The sequence below is a fragment of the Salmo trutta genome, chromosome 29 (assembly GCF_901001165.1).
Source record: "Salmo trutta chromosome 29, fSalTru1.1, whole genome shotgun sequence".
Classification (NCBI taxonomy): domain Eukaryota; kingdom Metazoa; phylum Chordata; class Actinopteri; order Salmoniformes; family Salmonidae; genus Salmo; species Salmo trutta.
In genome coordinates, this window is record NC_042985.1 from 7,915,031 (window position 1) to 7,933,804 (window position 18,774).

Here is an 18,774-nt window from a genome sequence, read left to right on the forward strand (position 1 = left end):
ATATCTGCATGTGAAGATTACAGAAGGTTTTTGATGAGTTTGAAATGATTAGCCTCACTGGTGCGATCTGATGACGTTTAGTGTGTATGATGTGTGATACGGCCCACCCTGTTGATGTGGCTGGAGAGGAAAGAGCATGCTGGGATAGATCGGCCTGGAGACAAGAAGCTGACAAGCTCATCATTGTGGCTGAGATAGCCCTGGAGATGCGGCTGACAATCTGATCATTGTATCAGAGTTGGATGGGTGCGGCATGGTGTGTACATCTGTTTGTGTGTGTGTGTGTTAGAAGAGTGTCTGTGTATGTTATAGGGGATCGGTTGGGGAGGGACATTAGTCCCAATGGTGCCATTACAAGGCTTGTTAGAGCATTACACTGTGTGTGTGTGTGTGTCTGTGTCATGTGTGTGTGTGTGTGCTATGTGTGTTTGTGCTTTGTGTGTGTGTGTGCTATGTGGTGTAATGTCAAGGCTGGTGTGTGTGCTATTGTTCTTGGCCTAGAAGGTTCTTTACTTTGGAGATGTTGAACTGTTGGAAGAGCTCTGTAAAGGAGATGTTGAACTGTTGGAAGAGCTCTGTAAAGGAGATGTTGAACTGTTGGAAGAGCTCTGTAAAGGAGATGTTGAACTGTTGGAAGAGCTCTGTAAAGGAGATGTTGAACTGTTGGAAGAGCTCTGTAAAGGAGATGTTGAACTGTTGGAAGAGCTCTGTAAAGGAGATGTTGAACTGTTGGAAGAGCTCTGTAAATTCTACTGCTCAGATATATAAAGAGTTTCATTCTCTCTCACCCCCCTCCTCCTATTCCCTCCCCCAGGAGAGCAGGGCATGGCCGGTAAGCCGTTCCGGGCCACCTTCATCTGGAGCAGCATCATCACCAACCTCCAGCAGCGCGTCCAGGTCAAGCGCCACCGTCATAAGCTCAAGACCTACCATGACTGTTTCCTGGGGTCAGAGGCTGTGGACGTGGTGCTGGCCCATGTCATCCAGTCACGGTTCTGCGGCGATGCCGAGGTGCCTCGCTCCAAGGCCGTACGTCTCTGCCAAGCCCTGATGGACTCGCGGGTGTTCGAGGCGGTGGGCACCAACGTATTTGGGAATAAGGAGAAGAGGCGTGCCACCTTCGAGGACAGTAGCTGTAGTCTGTACCGGTTGCTTCCGCTTCCATCTAGTCCCACTACCATGACCAGCTCGCACTCGACGAGCACCATCACCATCGAGAGTGGATACGACTCGCCGAGCAAACACCGGAACAGCTACAGCCCACCTCTCAGACGGTACGGTCGACTGAGTTTAAAGCTTTGTTCATGAGTTGATATGTTTCGTAATCCTTCCCAAATAGCGGATTAACAATGGATTCATTTTATGAGGGCTTTCATCCCAAAACTCAAGTCATGTATCACCAATGACCTCTGCGACCTTGTGCTTACTCTCACTGATTGGTGCTTCTCAGTTGTCCAATCAAGGCTCTCCTTGATGATGATTGTGATAATGTCCCCATAAACCTAATTTGCATGATTCCTATGATTTTTGGCGCTGTATAAAAGAACAGGTATTTTCTCTCTCTACCCAAACACACAGTTAGACACTCGGTTAGAGAGCTCCTTGTTAGGCAGTGAGACAGGGACTGTATGGTTTGACTCAGAGCTCTGTAAGTGATTATGGGTTTAGAGAACTTGTCACAGAGCCTGCAGATTTGGCACCGTTGGTCATTATTCTGGGAAGGCCAGACATAAAGAGTTGATGTCAATGCTTTCAGTCTCTGTTGTGGATGCTATGTGTCTCTCTTCTGTCTTTAAGAGTGTAGAACATTAAGTAGCTATTCTACATGAAACTGTAATTTTTTGTAAAGAATGACTTAAGGAAACTAGAGTGTAGAGGACTGAGATCTGCACTGAGATCAACAGGAGAACTGAAGTGGTGTGATGATAATATCATATGGCCATTGGTCATGGTGGCTCTCTGGTCTCCCACTAACCATGTGAAGTGGTCCTGAGTGACAGCTCAGTACTGTACCCATGAAAACCTGCTGCCTCCAATCTGTTTCACTGAGATGAAAGAGTGGCGAGAGAGAGAGAGAGTAGAGTGAGTATATATATACACGTATATATAGAGAGAGAATAGGTAGAGAGTAGAGAGAGAGTAAAGGGGGGAGAGAGATAGTAGAGAAAGAGCGAGAGAGAGTAGAGAGAAAGAGAGAGAGAGAGTAGAGAGAAAGAGAGAGAGAGAGTAGAGAGAAAGAGAGAGAGAGTAGAGAGAGAGAGAGAGATAGTAGAGAAAGAGAGTAGAGAGAGTGAAGAGAGAGAGAGTAGAGAGAGAGAGAGATAGTAGAGAAAGAGAGTAGAGAGAGTGAAGAGAGAGAGAGAGAGAGTAGAGGGGGGACTCCTATGGTAGGTACACATATAGCTCATCTCTTGGAAGTAGTACTGTAGACTACTTTATCACTGACCTCAACCCAGAGTCTCTCAGAGCGTTCACAGTCAGTCCACTGACACCCCTATCAGATCACAGCAAAATCACAGTCTACTTGAACAGAGCAATACTCAGTCACGAGGCATCAAAGCCAAAGGAACTGAGTAATATTAAGAAATGCTATAGATGGAAGGAATGTAGTTTAGAAACCTACCAAAAAACAATTAGGCAACAACAAATTCAATCCCTTTTGGACAACTTCCTGGACAAAACGTTCCACTGTAATAGTGAAGGTGTAAACTTAGCAGTAGAAAATCTTAACAGTATATTTGACCTCTCAGCTTATCAAATCTAAAAATCTCAAATAGTAAACCAAAGAAAATGAACAACAATGACAAATGGTTTGATGAAGAATGCAAAAATCTTAGAAAGAAATTCAGAAACCTGTCCAACCAAAAACATAGAGACCCAGAAAACCTGAGTCTACGCCTTCACTATGGTGAATCACTAAAACAATACAGAAATACACTACGGGGAAAGAAGGAACAGCACGTAACAAATCAGCTCAATGTAATTGAAGAATCCATAGACTCTAACCACTTCTGGGGAAATTGGAAAACTCTAAACAAACAACACAAAGAATTATCTATCCAAAATGGAGATGTATGGATAAACCCCTTCTCTAATCTTTTTGACTCCATAACAAAGAACAAACAGCAAACACATATACATGATCAAATACAAATCTTAGAATCAACTATTAAAGACTACCAGAACACACTGGATTCTCCAATTACCTTAAATGAACTACAGGACAAAATAAAAACCCTCCAACCCAAAAAGCCTGTGGTGTTGATAATATCCTCAATGAAATGATCAAATATACAGACAACAATTCCAATTGGCTATACTAAAACCCTTTAACATCATCCTCAGCTCTGGCATCTTCCCAAATATTTGGAACCAAGGACTGATCACCCCAATCCACAAATGTGGAGACAAATTTGACCCCAATAACTACCATGGGATATGCTTCAACAGCAACCTTGGGAGAATCCTCTGCATTATCATTAACAACATATCCTCAGTGAAAACAATGTACTGAGCAAATGTCAAATTGGCTTTTTACCAAATTATCGTACGACAGACCACGTATTCACCCCCCACACCTTAATTGACAAACAAACAAACCAAAACAAAGGCAAAGTCTTCTCATGCTTTGTTGATTTCAAAAAAACCTTTGACTCAATTTGGCATGAGGGTCTGCTATACAAATTGATGGAAAGTGGTGTTGGGTGAAAAACATACGACATTATAAAATCCATGTACACAAACAACAAGTCTGCGGTTAAAATTGGCAAAAAACACACATTTCATCCCACAGGGCTGTGGGGTGTGACAGGGATGCAGCTTAAGCTCCACCCTCTTCAACATATATATCAACGAATTGGCAAGGGCACTAGAAAAGTCTGTAGCACCTGGCCTCACCCACTAGAATCTGAAGTCAAATGTCTACTATTTGCTGATGATCTGGTGCTTCTGTCACCAACCAAGGAGGGCCTACAGCAGCACCTAGATCTCCTGCACAGATTCTGCTAGACCTGGGCCCTGACAGTAAAAAAAAAAAGTCCAGTCGCCAGGAATGCAAACACAAATTACATCTAGACACCGTTGCCCTGGAGCACACAAAAAACTATACCTACCTCGGCCTAAACATCAGCACCACAGGTAACTTCCACAAAGCTGTGAACGATCTGAGAGACAAGGCAAGAAGGGCATTCTATGGCATCAAAGGGAACATAAAGTTCGACATACCAATTAGGATCTGGCAAAAAATACTTGAATCAGTTATAGAACCCATTGCCCTTTATGGTTGTGAGGTCTGGGGTCCGCTCACCAACCAAGAATTCACAAAATGGGACAAACACCAAATTGAGACTCTTTATGCAGAATTCTGCAAAAAATATCCTCAGTGTACAATGTAGAACACCAAATAATGCATGCAGAGCAGAATTAGGCCGATACCCGCTAATTCTCAAAATCCAGAAAAGTGCCGTTAAATTCTACAACCACCTAAAAGGAAGTGATTCCCAAACCTTCCATAACAAAGCCATCACCAACAGAGAGATACACCTGGAGAAGAGTCCCCTAAGCAAGCTGATCCTGGGGATCTGTTCACAAACACACCCCACAGAGCCCCAGGACAGCAACACAATTAGACCCAACCAAATCATGAGAAAACAAAAAGATAATTACTTGACACATTGGAAAGAATTAACAACAGAGCAAACTAGAATGCTATTTGGCCCTAAACAGAGAGTACACAGTGGCAGAATACCTGACCACTGTGACTAACCCAAACTTAAGGAAAGCTTTGACTATGTACAGACTCAGTGAGCATAGCCATGCTATTGAGAAAGGCCGCCGTAGGCTTGGCTCTCAAGAGAAGACAGGCTATGTGCACACTGCCCACAAAATGAGGTGGAAACTAAGCTGCACTTCCTAACCTCCTGCCCAATGTATGACCATATTAGAGACACGTATTTCCCTCAGATTACACAGATCCACAAAGAATTCGAAAACAAACCTGATTTTGATAAACTCCCATATCTACTGGGTGAAATACCACAGTGTGCCATCACAGCAGCAAGATTTGTGACCTGCTGCCACAAGAAAAGGTCAACCAGTGAAGAACAAACACCACTGTAAATACAACCCATATTTATGCTTGCCGTAATTTCCGGATATATAAATATATATTTTGAACATAAATAAGCCGCACATGTCTATAAGCCACAGGTGCCTACCGGTACATTGAAACAAATGAACTTTACACAGGCTTTAACGAAACACGGCTTGTAACAAAAATAAATAGGCTTTAACGAAACACGGCTTGTGTCACGGTTGTCGTCGGTGAAGGAGGACCAAAACGCAGCAGGTACGTGCAGGCTCATCTTGACTTTTATTTATTTTCAAAATGAACATACAAAAATAACAAAATGAAATACGATCGACAAAAAAACAGTCTGGCTAGGCATAAGGCTAAGCACAGAACAATCACCCACAAATAACAAACACACCCTAATATATGGGACTCTCAATCAAAGGCAGATAGACAACACCTGCCTTCAACTGAGAGTCCCAACCCCAATTAACCAAACATAGAAACAGACATACTAGACTAAACATAGAATACCTGAAAACCAAACAGTGCCCAAAAACCCCGGAATACTTAAACCAAATGCCCCTTCAACAAAACACACCACCCCGAACCACATAAAACGAATACCCTCTGCCACGTCCTGACCAAACTACAATACTAATTAACCCTTATACTGGCCAGGACGTGACAGCTTGTAACAAAAATAAATAGGCTTTAACAAAACACGGCTTGTAACAAAAAATAAAACATTAGCAGTAAACAGTAGCCTACCAAGAAAGTCATTGGTCACTATCTTCCTCCTCCTGTGCACTGAAACCATTTAAAAAAAAATTGAAAGTGGGAAAAATCCATATATTAGCCGCGTCATTGTTTAAGCCGCGAGGTTCAAAGCCTGGGAAAAAAGTTGCGGCATATAGTCCGGAAATTACGGTATTTATTTTCCCTTTTGTACTTTAACCATTTGTGCATTGTTACAACACTGTATATATAGATAATATGACATTTATAATGTCTTTATTCTTTTGGACTTCTGTGAGTGTAATGTTTACTGTTAATTTTTATTGTTTATTTCACTTTTGTATATTATCTACCTCACTTGCTTTGGCAATGTTAACATATGTTTCCCATGCCAATAAAGCCCCTTGATTTGAATTGAAATGAATTGAGTAGAGTAGAGAGAGAGAGTAGAGAGAGAAAGAGAGTAGAGAGAGAGAGAGTAGAGAGAGAAAGAGAGTAGAGAGAGAGTATAGAGATAGAGAGAGGGGGTGTTATTGTAAAGTCAGAGCCACACGTTTAGGTGAACTGTGCTCCCAAGGAGTTTTATATAAAAACACACTAAGCTCACTCTTGAGGCAAAGTATGATTGCACCAAGTACAGCGTTTAAAATGTCAAATGTACTGATTCTATCAAAAGCCAAAGAGGAGTGTGGAAGGAAATTGGTAGAGAGTATTTGTTTTGCTAAATGTGTTTTCCCACCAATTTCACCAAATCATCTTTCACTAAGTAGAGATATTCTGGTCACCTGTGATTGAAAAATACTATTTTCTAAATGCTACTTTGAGTTCCAGTAATAACAGGTCTGTGATTGAAAAATAAAAAAATGTAAATGCTACTTTGAGTTCCAGTAATAACAGGTCTGTGATTGGCCCAGTCATGTCCACTGATTTCCCTCAATATGTTTGTCCTCAGTAAAGAGGACCAGTACTCCAACAACCACTCTCCGGTCAAAACAGACAAATCACTAGAGGACGTGTTGGGGAACCTCAACATCACCTCAACCATCACCCCACAGATGATCAACCTCGGCCTCTCACAGGAGTGTAAGTGTCCATAGAAAATATATGTTGGCATGTGTCCCTGAATGATTATCAGTGTGTGTTTGTTACTTTGGATGTGTGTATGTGTGGTAAAGTGGCCCTTATAGTGACTTGTCTTCCTGTTTTCCTCAGTGGTGGGCGAGGTGTGGCGCCAGCAGACGGTGTTCAGGCTGCTACAGCTGATAGACCTCCCCCTTCTGGAGAGTCTGTTGGAGGGAGAGGAGCGGCCCAGGCCCCCTCTACACAGCATGGACAGTGACCCAGACCTGCTCTACACATCCAGCTACCTGGACAGAGAAGTCCTGAAGGCCTTCAGCGAAGCACAGTACGTCTCCTCCTCCTCCTCCTCCTACTACTACTACTACTACTACTACTACTAGTCTTACTTCTACTACTACTAGTCCTACTACTACTATTAGTCCTACTACAAGTCCTACTACTACTACTACTATTAGTCTTACTACTACTACTATTAGTCTTACTACTACTATTAGTCTTACTACTACTATTAGTCCTACTACTACTACTACTATTAGTCATACTGCTAGTCCTACTTCTAACATTAATACTACTACTAGGCCCACTACTACTACTATTAGTCCTACTGCTACTATTAGTTCTAATACTACTATTAGTCCTACTACTACAAGTCCTACTACTACTACTACTACTATTAGTCTTACTACTACTATTAGTCCAACTACTACTACTATTAGTCATACTGCTAGTCCTACTTCTAACATTACTACTACTACTAGTCCTACTACTACTACTATTAGTCCTACTGCTACTATTAGTTCTAATACTACTATTAGTCCTACTACTACAAGTCCTACTACTACTACTACTACTACTATTAGTCTTACTACTACTATTACTACTACTACTATTAGTCATACTGCTAGTCCTACTTCTAACATTACTACTACTACTAGTCCTACTACTACTACTATTAGTCCTACTACTACTATTAGTTATATTACTACTATTAGTCCTACTACTACTACTATTAGTTCTACTGCTACTATTAGTCCTACTGCTAGTCCTACTTCTAACATTACTCCTACTACTAGTCCTACTACTACTACTATTAGTCCTACTACTACTACTATTAGTCCTACTGCTACTATTAGTCCTACTGCTAGTCCTACTTCTAACATTACTCCTACTACTAGTCCTACTACTACTACTACTATTAGTCCTACTGCTACTATTAGTTCTACTACTACTACTACTATTAGTCCTACTACTACTATTAGTTCTACTACTACTACTACTATTAGTCCTACTACTACTACTACTACTATTAGTCCTACTACTACTATTAGGTCTACTACTACTACTACTACTGTTAGTCCTACTACTACTACTACTTTTAGTCCTACTACTACTATTAGTCCTACTACTACTCCTACTACTACTACTATTAGTCCTACTACTCCTATTAGTTCTACTACTACTATTAGTCCTACTACAAGTCCTACTACTACTACTACTACTACTACTATTAGTCTTACTACTACTATTAGTCCTACTACTACTACTACTATTAGTCATACTGCTAGTCCTACTTCTAACATTACTACTACTACTAGTCTTACTACTACTACTATTAGTCCTACTGCTACTATTAGTTCTAATACTACTATTAGTCCTACTACAAGTCCTACTGCTACTACTACTACTATTAGTCTTACTACTACTATTAGTCCTACTACTACTGCTACTACTACTACTACTAGTCATACTGCTAGTCCTACTTCTAACATTACTACTACTACTAGTCCTACTACTATTACTATTAGTCCTACTGCTACTATTAGTTCTAATACTACTATTAGTCCTACTACTACTACTACAAGTCCTACTACTACTACTATTAGTCTTACTACTACTATTAGTCCTACTGCTACTACTACTACTATTAGTCATACTGCTAGTCCTACTTCTAACATTACTACTACTACTAGTCCTACTACTACTACTATTAGTCCTACTACTACTATTAGTTATATTACTACTATTAGTCCTACTACTACTACTATTAGTTCTACTGCTACTATTAGTCCTACTGCTAGTCCTACTTCTAACATTACTCCTACTACTAGTCCTACTACTACTACTATTAGTCCTACTGCTACTATTAGTTCTACTACTACTACTACTATTAGTCCTATGACTACTATTAGTTCTAATACTACTATTAGTCCTACTACTACTACTACAAGTCCTACTACTACTACTACTACTACTATTAGTCTTACTACTACTATTAGTCCAACTACTACTACTATTAGTCATACTGCTAGTCCTACTTCTAACATTACTACTACTACTAGTCCTACTACTACTACTATTAGTCCTACTGCTACTATTAGTTCTAATACTACTATTAGTCCTACTACTACAAGTCCTACTACTACTACTACTACTACTATTAGTCTTACTACTACTATTAGTCCTACTACTACTGCTACTACTACTACTATTAGTCATACTGCTAGTCCTACTTCTAACATTACTACTACTACTAGTCCTACTACTACTACTATTAGTCCTACTACTACTATTAGTTATATTACTACTATTAGTCCTACTACTACTACTATTAGTTCTACTGCTACTATTAGTCCTACTGCTAGTCCTACTTCTAACATTACTCCTACTACTAGTCCTACTACTACTACTATTAGTCCTACTACTACTACTATTAGTCCTACTGCTACTATTAGTCCTACTGCTAGTCCTACTTCTAACATTACTCCTACTACTAGTCCTACTACTACTACTACTATTAGTTCTACTGCTACTATTAGTTCTACTACTACTACTACTATTAGTCCTACTACTACTATTAGTTCTACTACTACTACTACTATTAGTCCTACTACTACTACTACTACTACTACTATTAGTTCCTACTACTACTATTAGGTCTACTACTACTGCTACTACTACTGTTAGTCCTACTACTACTACTACTTTTAGTCCTACTACTACTATTAGTCCTACTACTACTCCTACTACTACTACTACTATTAGTCCTACTACTACTATTAGTTCTACTACTACTATTAGTCCTACTACAAGTCCTACTACTACTACTACTACTACTATTAGTCTTACTACTACTATTAGTCCTACTACTACTACTACTATTAGTCATACTGCTAGTCCTACTTCTAACATTACTACTACTACTAGTCTTACTACTACTACTATTGGTCCTACTGCTACTATTAGTTCTAATACTACTATTAGTCCTACTACAAGTCCTACTACTACTACTACTACTATTAGTCTTACTACTACTATTAGTCCTACTACTACTGCTACTACTACTACTAGTCATACTGCTAGTCCTACTTCTAACATTACTACTACTACTAGTCCTACTACTATTACTATTAGTCCTACTGCTACTATTAGTTCTAATACTACTATTAGTCCTACTACTACTACTACTATTAGTCTTACTACTACTATTAGTCCTACTACTACTGCTACTACTACTACTATTAGTCATACTGCTAGTCCTACTTCTAACATTACTACTACTACTAGTCCTACTACTACTACTATTAGTCCTACTACTACTATTAGTTATATTACTACTATTAGTCCTACTACTACTACTATTAGTTCTACTGCTACTATTAGTCCTACTGCTAGTCCTACTTCTAACATTACTCCTACTACTAGTCTTACTACTACTACTACTATTAGTCCTACTACTACTACTATTAGTCCTACTGCTACTATTAGTCCTACTGCTAGTCCTACTTCTAACATTACTCCTACTACTAGTCCTACTACTACTACTACTACTATTAGTCCTACTGCTACTATTAGTTCTACTACTACTACTACTATTAGTCCTACGACTACTATTAGTTCTACTACTACTATTAGTCCTACTACTACTACTACTACTACTACTATTAGTCCTACTACTACTATTAGGTCTACTACTACTGCTACTACTACTGTTAGTCCTACTACTACTACTACTTTTAGTCCTACTACTACTATTAGTTCTACTACTACTGCTACTACTACTCCTACTATTAGTCCTACTACTACTACTACTATTAGTCCTACTACTACTATTAGTTCTACTACTACTATTAGTCCTACTGCTACTACTAGTCCTACTTCTACTACTACTTCTACTAGTCCTACTACTAGTCATACTTCTACTAGTCCTACTTCTACTAGTCCTACTTCTACTAGTCCTACTTCTACTAGTCCTACTACTAGTCCTACTTCTACTAGTCCTACTACTAGTCCAACTACTTCTACTAGTCCTACTACTAGTCCTACTACTAGTCCTACTTCTACTAGTCCTACTACTACTACTAGTCCTACTTCTACTCCTACTACTACTAGTCCTACTACTAGTCCTACTTCTACTACTACTGCTTCTACTAGTCCTACTACTAGTCCTACTTCTACTACTACTAGTTATACTACTCTTCTACTAGTTATACTACTACTATTAGTCCTACTACTTCTATTAGTTCTACTACTACTACTACTATTACTACTACTACTACTAGTCCTACCTCTACTAGTCCTACTACTAGTCCAACTACTTCTACTAGTCCTACTACTAGTCCTACTACTAGTCCTACTTCTACTAGTCCTACTACTACTACTAGTCCTACTTCTACTCCTACTACTACTAGTCCTACTACTAGTCCTACTTCTACTACTACTGCTTCTACTAGTCCTACTACTAGTCCTACTTCTACTACTACTAGTTATACTACTCTTCTACTAGTTATACTACTACTATTAGTCCTACTACTTCTATTAGTTCTACTGCTACTACTACTATTACTACTACTACACTAGTCCTACTTCTACTACTAATACTAGAAGTCCTATTACTACTAGTCCTACTTCTACAAGTCCTACTATTACTATTAGTTTTAGTTCTACTACTACTACTACTACTACTACTACTAGTTATACTACTCTTCTACTACTACTAGTCCTACCACTGCTAGTCATACTTCTATGACTACTACTAGTCCTACTACTACTACTACTAATCCTACTAGTACTACTACTAGTCCTTCTACTACTACTACTGCTATAATTAGTACTACTACTACTACTACCACTATTAGTCCTACTGCTACTATTAGTCCTACTACAAGTCCTACTACTACTACTATTAGTCTTACTACTACTATTAGTCCTACTACTACTGCTACTACTATTAGTCATACTGCTAGTCCTACTTCTAACATTACTACTACTACTAGTCCTACTACTAGTCCTACTTCTACTAGTCCTACTACTACTACTAGTCCTACTTCTACTCCTCCTACTACTAGTCCTACTACTAGTCCTACTTCTACTACTACTGCTTCTACTAGTCCTACTACTAGTCCTACTTCTACTACTACTACTAGTAGTTATACTACTCTTCTACTAGTTATACTACTACTATTAGTCCTACTACTTCTATTAGTTCTACTACTACTACTACTATTACTACTACTACTACTAGTCCTACCTCTACTAGTCCTACTACTACTATTAGTTTTAGTTCTACTACTACTACTACTACTACTACTACTAGTTATACTTCTCTTCTACTACTACTAGTCATACCACTGCTAGTCATACTTCTATGACTACTACTAGTCCTACTACTACTACTAATCCTACTAGTACTACTACTAGTCCTTCTACTACTGCTATAATTAGTACTACTACTACTACCACTATTAGTCCTACTATTACTACTACTACTACTACTACTACTACTACTAATATTAGTCCTACTACTACTACTACTACTAATATTAGTCCTACTACTACTACTACTACTACTACCACTATTAGTCCTACTATTACTACTACTACTACTACTACTACTACTAATATTAGTCCTACTACTACTACTACTACTAATATTAGTCCTACTACTACTACTACTACTACTACTACTACTACTAATATTAGTCCTACTACTACTACTACTACTACTATTAGTCCTACTATTACTACTACTACTACTACTACTACTACTACTAATATTAGTCCTACTACTACTACTACTACTAATATTAGTCCTACTACTACTACTACTACTAATATTAGTCCTACTACTACTACTACTACTAATATTAGTCCTACTACTACTACTACTAATATTAGTCCTACTAGTCCTATTTCTACTACTTCTCTCCATCTCTCTATCCTTCCTCATCCCCCCACCCTCTTCCATTTAATTGTTTGTTCCAGGCATAGGTAAGGACAGTGAAAGGACATTCACAGGCATAAGGCTGATTGACTGACTAGCTACAGTTAAAGCTTGCTGAGCACATTCAATAACTGTCGTGTTATACATATAGCATCCGATTTTGATCAAAGAAGGCCTGTCTCTAATAAAGTGACATCTCCATTCTCTCCCACTCCCTGTGAATCATAGTCTACATATTTATCTGACTGGGCAGAAATGTATGGCCGGTAGTCTTGTTAGGCTTTGGTTGGCGTGTGTACTGTATGTCCAGCCTTTCAACATGTTGTAGCCAGACGCCTAGCGTAGCCTCTGTCACAGCAGGGCAGTGTTATGTAATGGAGCTGGTGTTTGTGTGCGTGTCAGTGAGGACCTCGCTGTATTGATGCTGCCCCCAGGGCTCTCTGGCACTCAGGGACAAATGGCCAACTGACTGCAGTCACTGGGCTGTGGTTGTCTGAAAGTCAAGAGCAGCTTGATTGAACCTGTCTGTTTCTCTCTGATCTTTCTCTCTCCTCTCCCCTCTCTCTCTTTATTGGCATGGGAAACATATGTTTACATTGCCAAAGCAAGTGAAATAGATAATAAACAAAAGCAAAATACTCTCTCTCATCTCCTCTCCTCTCCTCTCTCTTGCTCTATGATCTCTTTCTCTCTCTCTCTTTCTTTCTTTCTCTCTCTCTCTCTTTGATCTCTCTCTCTTCTTCTCTGTCCTCTTTAGATTGGTTTCATTTACTCCATCACATAATCTCCTCCCTCTCTCTCTCAGGGCTGATGAGTGGTTGTCGGCGGCGGTGGACTGTCTGGAGTTCCTGCCAGATGACTTGGTGGTTGAGGTGAGCAGGGGTCTGCCCCTCTGCGGTGAGGACCAGGGCCAGTGTAAGAGACTGGTGTATGGGATCCTGGTCCAGCACTACGGAGAGACACAGCACCCTCCACTACTCAGCAACCACGTCTTCGACATCCACTCCAGCATCTCTGAACTACTGGGTAAGACAGCCATATACATGGTCAATGTGCTCTGGGGCATTTCCCCTGTCTAAATGGGTTCAGATTTTTTAATAACAAGTATTATGCAAAGGATTCATTCAGCTGATTAAACCAGTACATGAAAGCCCAAACATCATGACTGGGGACAGAAAGGGGGGGTTCAGATTTCTCTGCTGACTCTCAGCGAGGACCCTGAAGCCACACCTGGGTTTATCAACTAGTTTGGCTAAGATACTCTCTCATGAATTCACACACCTGGGATTCCTCCCAGGCTGTCAGGGACGCTAACACCTATCCTGTCCTCTCTGTGTGTCCATAGTGAATGGGAAGAGGGAGCAGGCTCTGGAGGCCCTACAGCTGTGTCTGAAACTACAGGACTCTCGCAGTAAAGAGGAACTACGCAGACTTCTGCGATTCATGGCTGTCGCTGCCAAACCACAGGAGGTCAAACTACACAAAGAGGTGAGGGGTGTGTGTGTGCGTATACTACTATAGCTCTCCCTAACTGTGTGTGTGTGTTCCAAACTACTCCAAGAGGTCAAGGATCATATCTATATTCTGTATGTACGTAGATGTGAACGTTGTGTTGTTTTCCAGGTAGAGAACAGGATGGCGGTGAAGAGATCTTTCTCTAGTGCCATCGTCTACAGCGTGAGATTGGCCAAGGGGAAGGTTGACCTACTGGTGCTGTTTATGGTGGAAAACCACTGTGACGTCTTCAAGGTGTGTGTGCACTCATCTTTTATCAGACTGTGTGCGTGTGAATAACTGAACAGGTAGGCGTGTGTGTATGTGTGTGAATAGGGGAACAGGTAGGTGTGGGTGAGCGTGGGTGTTCGTGTGTGTGTGTGAATAGGGGAACAGGTAGGTGTGGGTGAGCGTGGGTGTTTGTGTGTGTGTGTGTGAATAGGGGAACAGGTAGGTGTGGGTGAGCGTGGGTGTTTGTGTGTGCGTGCGTGCGCATGTGTGTGGGTAGGTGGGGGATTAACATGATGTTTTGCACTTGTGTCTGAACTATATAGACTAAAAACCACTGGGTCAGTGTGCTGAGACTGTTGACACTGTCTGTTAATAGACTGTTTACTACTCAAACAGTCTGTTAAGACTGTTTACTACTCAAACAGTCTGTTAATAGACTGTTTACTACTCAAACAGTCTGTTAAGACTGTTTACTACTCAGTCTGTTAATAGACTGTTTACTACTATAACAGTGGGATGGACTTTGAATAGGACTTCATGAAAGACACTGATCTGAACACTCTTAGAAAAAAAGGTGCTATCTAGAACCTAAAGAGTTCTTTGGCTGTCCTCATAGGAGAACCATTTGAAGAACCCTTCTTGGTTCCAGGTAGAACCCTTTGGGTTCCAGGTAGAAACATTTTGTGTTCAATCTAGAACCCTTTCCACAGAGGGTTCTACATGGAACCCGAAAGGGTTCTACCTGGAACCAAAAAGGGTTCTCCTATGGGGACAGCCAAAGAAACCTTTTGGAAGCCTTTTTTGGTGTGTAATGTGTGTAAAGTGTGTAATGGCTACATCTCAGTAGCGTGAGGGTAGAGAGGACGTGATAGAGAACTGCAACGCTAGAGCCTAGCCAGGCTACCATATCTCTGATAGCTTTAATATTGGAGTCGAGCTCAAACAGTGAGTACAGTTTGTAAACACACAGTTGTGTGTGTGAGATTAAACAGATGAAAGCAGCGCTGATCACATGGTTTAACTTATATGATCCTCTCCTTTCAGATTCCAGTGTCGTTGCACAAACTTGTGAGCGATAGACTGACCAACATTGTGAAGGGGAAAGACCCACAAGTCTTAACAGGTATGGGAGCTTTTGGTGTCTGTTTTGTTTGATTGTCTGTTTATCTTTACTAATATCTGACAAAGCTTTACCCACCTTCTGTGTTTTGTGTGGTGAATGAAGACGTAATTCCCTCTATCTTTCTCTTCACTCAGGCTCTACATATTGCAGGCGAGTCAGTGGAAAAGCGTACGTGGAGAGCAAACAGAAGACTACCAAAGAGGAACTATGGGCCCTACTGAAGACAATCCACGAGAACCCCAAACTGTCCAACAAAGAGAAGAGACGCTTGCTAGGACAGTTCTACAAGGGGCATCCTGAGATCTTTGTCCAGTACTTTGGAAGCAGATTGTCAAGTGATGATCTGTAGCTAACTAGGGTGATATTTAAGTAAATAACTCATGTATTATTTGTAAAAATAAAAAAAGACAAAGGTGATGTAAATGTTGTAAAAATGCAGTGTACAAATAGATTTTATTTACTTCACTCGTGAAGAGTTGAATGTGAAAGCTTGAATAAAATGTGACAATTGTTTTATAAGTTAATGTGGAATTCTCTTCTTTTGGCTGTCACAGGGCCAATCATCTCTAATGACATTTTGATAACAGAATTTCCTGCTCAAGTTGGATGTCAGCCTTATGAAGTAAAGATTGTCTCAGAAGGAAATGAACCCATTTGTCCTGTCTTCCAGTGCAACTGGGACATTCAACAATTTGTTCAGAAATAAATTCAGAAAATTACAGTCCTAGACAACTTCCCAGAAATATAATTTAAATACACCGTTTAGAGACTACAAGTGTCTGTCAAAATATAATAGATCTTATTTGACATTTATATGGTTCCTATGGCAACAGGCTGAAGGAAAAGTGTTATTAACTCTGTGTGACAGATGCACATGGCTTCTAGTGTTACATTCCTCAACAAAACCCTGGGTCTGCTGCCACTTTGGGAGAAGAAGGTCAGAAGAACTTCTGCGTATCCTGTTTCAGTGAATGTATTCTTTCTCTGTGGTTACACAATATGAGGGTGTGGGGGATAAAGATGAAGGACTTCAGAATAGGCTGCCGTGAGGCCGTCTGGTCTAGACCACTCACTGTCATGTGGTTTGATCACACAATATCATTCAAAGTATAACAATGTCCAGAGATTGAGATCAGGCCGGAGGACATTTGAAATCCCCAAATGTGAGTCCTATTTCTTTTCCCACTGTTGTAAACATTCATTGAAATTCATATCCATATTCATACCCTCCCTCGGTCTTTCTGGTCTCTGTAGCTCAACCAACAGAGTAGCTGCCTCAGCAATAGAGAGACTATTGTTACTCAACAGCTGACAGTTACATACCTAGACTCATTCCATTCTCTGGGTTTCCATATCCCATATTGTCCCAGAGAAGACAGACTTCTTAGCCTGCATTCCCCAACGCTACGTCAACATCTTGTTTGTCAAGGCAGCAACAACTTGGCTTCAGGAGAAATATTGTCAATCAGTATAGGGATGCTTAATTGGTTTAACAGGTTCTCTGATACTGATGTGACTTAATGGCCTAGATTAGCCTACTAGATCAGGAAAGTGCTTGTCAGAGTTTTCAAGTTCATTTAGGCTACCAATAACTGGATTTACACATGCAGACATATTACTGGCTGAACTGGTCATTACCCAGAGTTCTAGCAAAACTGCAAAATGTCTGTGTCATCAGTATTCTTAGTGAAATTAGGAATCTTACAACATATTCCCAGTCCACACAGTATTCATTTAGGTTAACTTACCAATGCTTGTGTTACCTGCTGTTGAAATATGACTTTTATAAATTGGATATTCACCACATTTTGAGGAAAGGATATAATGTTGGTGTCCATCACTGTGTCTAGTGAAGTGAACAATCTGACAAGACCTTCCCAGCCCACAGACAGTACTCAGGGTTTCTCAATGGATGCTCTTGTCTGTTCACAGACAGTACTCAGGTTTTCTCAATGGATGCTCTTGTCTGTTCACAGACAGTACTCAGGGTTTCTCAATGGATGCTCTTGTCTGTTCACAGACAGTACTCAGGGTTTCTCAATGGATGGTCTTGTCTGTTCACAGACAGTACTCACTGTCTCTCAATGGATGGTCTTGTCTGTTCACAGACAGTACTCAGGGTTTCTCAATGGATGGTCTTGTCTGTTCACAGACAGTACTCAGGGTTTCTCAATGGATGGTCTTGTCCGTTCACAGACAGTACTCAGGGTTTCTCAATGGATGGTCTTGTCTGTTCACAGACAGTACTCATGGTTTTTCAATGTTGTCTGTTCACAGATGCCCGTCATAACCCGACAACACTTCACCTTTACATATTTAGAAGCTTAAACATACTTCAAAGTCCAATACAGAATCTTGTTGCCGGTTTTGACTTGAGTCATATTCAGGTCTCGAGACATGACTGATTTGTAGCAGCGGAAGAGGCCTGGTCTCATACTCTCTTGATAAAGCTACTGAATTCCACACATTGATGTGGGAATGAGCTCTTTGGGCCAATTTTAAAGAATTAACTAGCAACAGATGAATAAAAAATAAACAAATCGTAGTCCTCCCATGACCCATAAGTGGGTCCCAACCAACAGTTTGGAAACTACTAAGATACTGAATGCTGCATAACAATCCAGTTGATATAAGGGTCTGATTAGACAGCAGACACACACAGTAGCTACAGTGTTTGACACCCGGGTTACACAGCACATCCTGATATAGAGGATCTACAGCCCTGTTTGAGACTGGATATCCTACAGACACTTCTGTTTGCTTGACTAAATAGCAGTCGCTTCAAAAGAAACTCTTGTAAAAAACATTCAGATGGGG

The 18,774-nt window shown here is 40.3% G+C and overlaps 1 protein-coding gene across 2 annotated transcripts in view; it reads left to right on the top strand.

Annotated features, from left to right (window-relative positions):
• The window catches only part of LOC115166844 (DEP domain-containing protein 7), a 28,983-nt gene extending 12,507 nt beyond the window's left edge, over positions 1–16,476 (top strand). For both annotated transcript variants that reach the window (XM_029720715.1, XM_029720714.1), the window contains exons 2-9: positions 815–1,274; positions 6,762–6,892; positions 7,022–7,214; positions 13,915–14,135; positions 14,455–14,597; positions 14,733–14,858; positions 15,879–15,957; positions 16,092–16,476. In XM_029720715.1, coding sequence (XP_029576575.1) covers positions 826–1,274; positions 6,762–6,892; positions 7,022–7,214; positions 13,915–14,135; positions 14,455–14,597; positions 14,733–14,858; positions 15,879–15,957; positions 16,092–16,306 — 1,557 coding nt within the window. In that variant the 5' untranslated portion in view covers positions 815–825 and the 3' untranslated portion in view covers positions 16,307–16,476. The remainder of the gene's footprint in view (positions 1–814; positions 1,275–6,761; positions 6,893–7,021; positions 7,215–13,914; positions 14,136–14,454; positions 14,598–14,732; positions 14,859–15,878; positions 15,958–16,091) is intronic.
• The last annotated feature ends 2,298 nt before the right edge of the window (positions 16,477–18,774 follow it).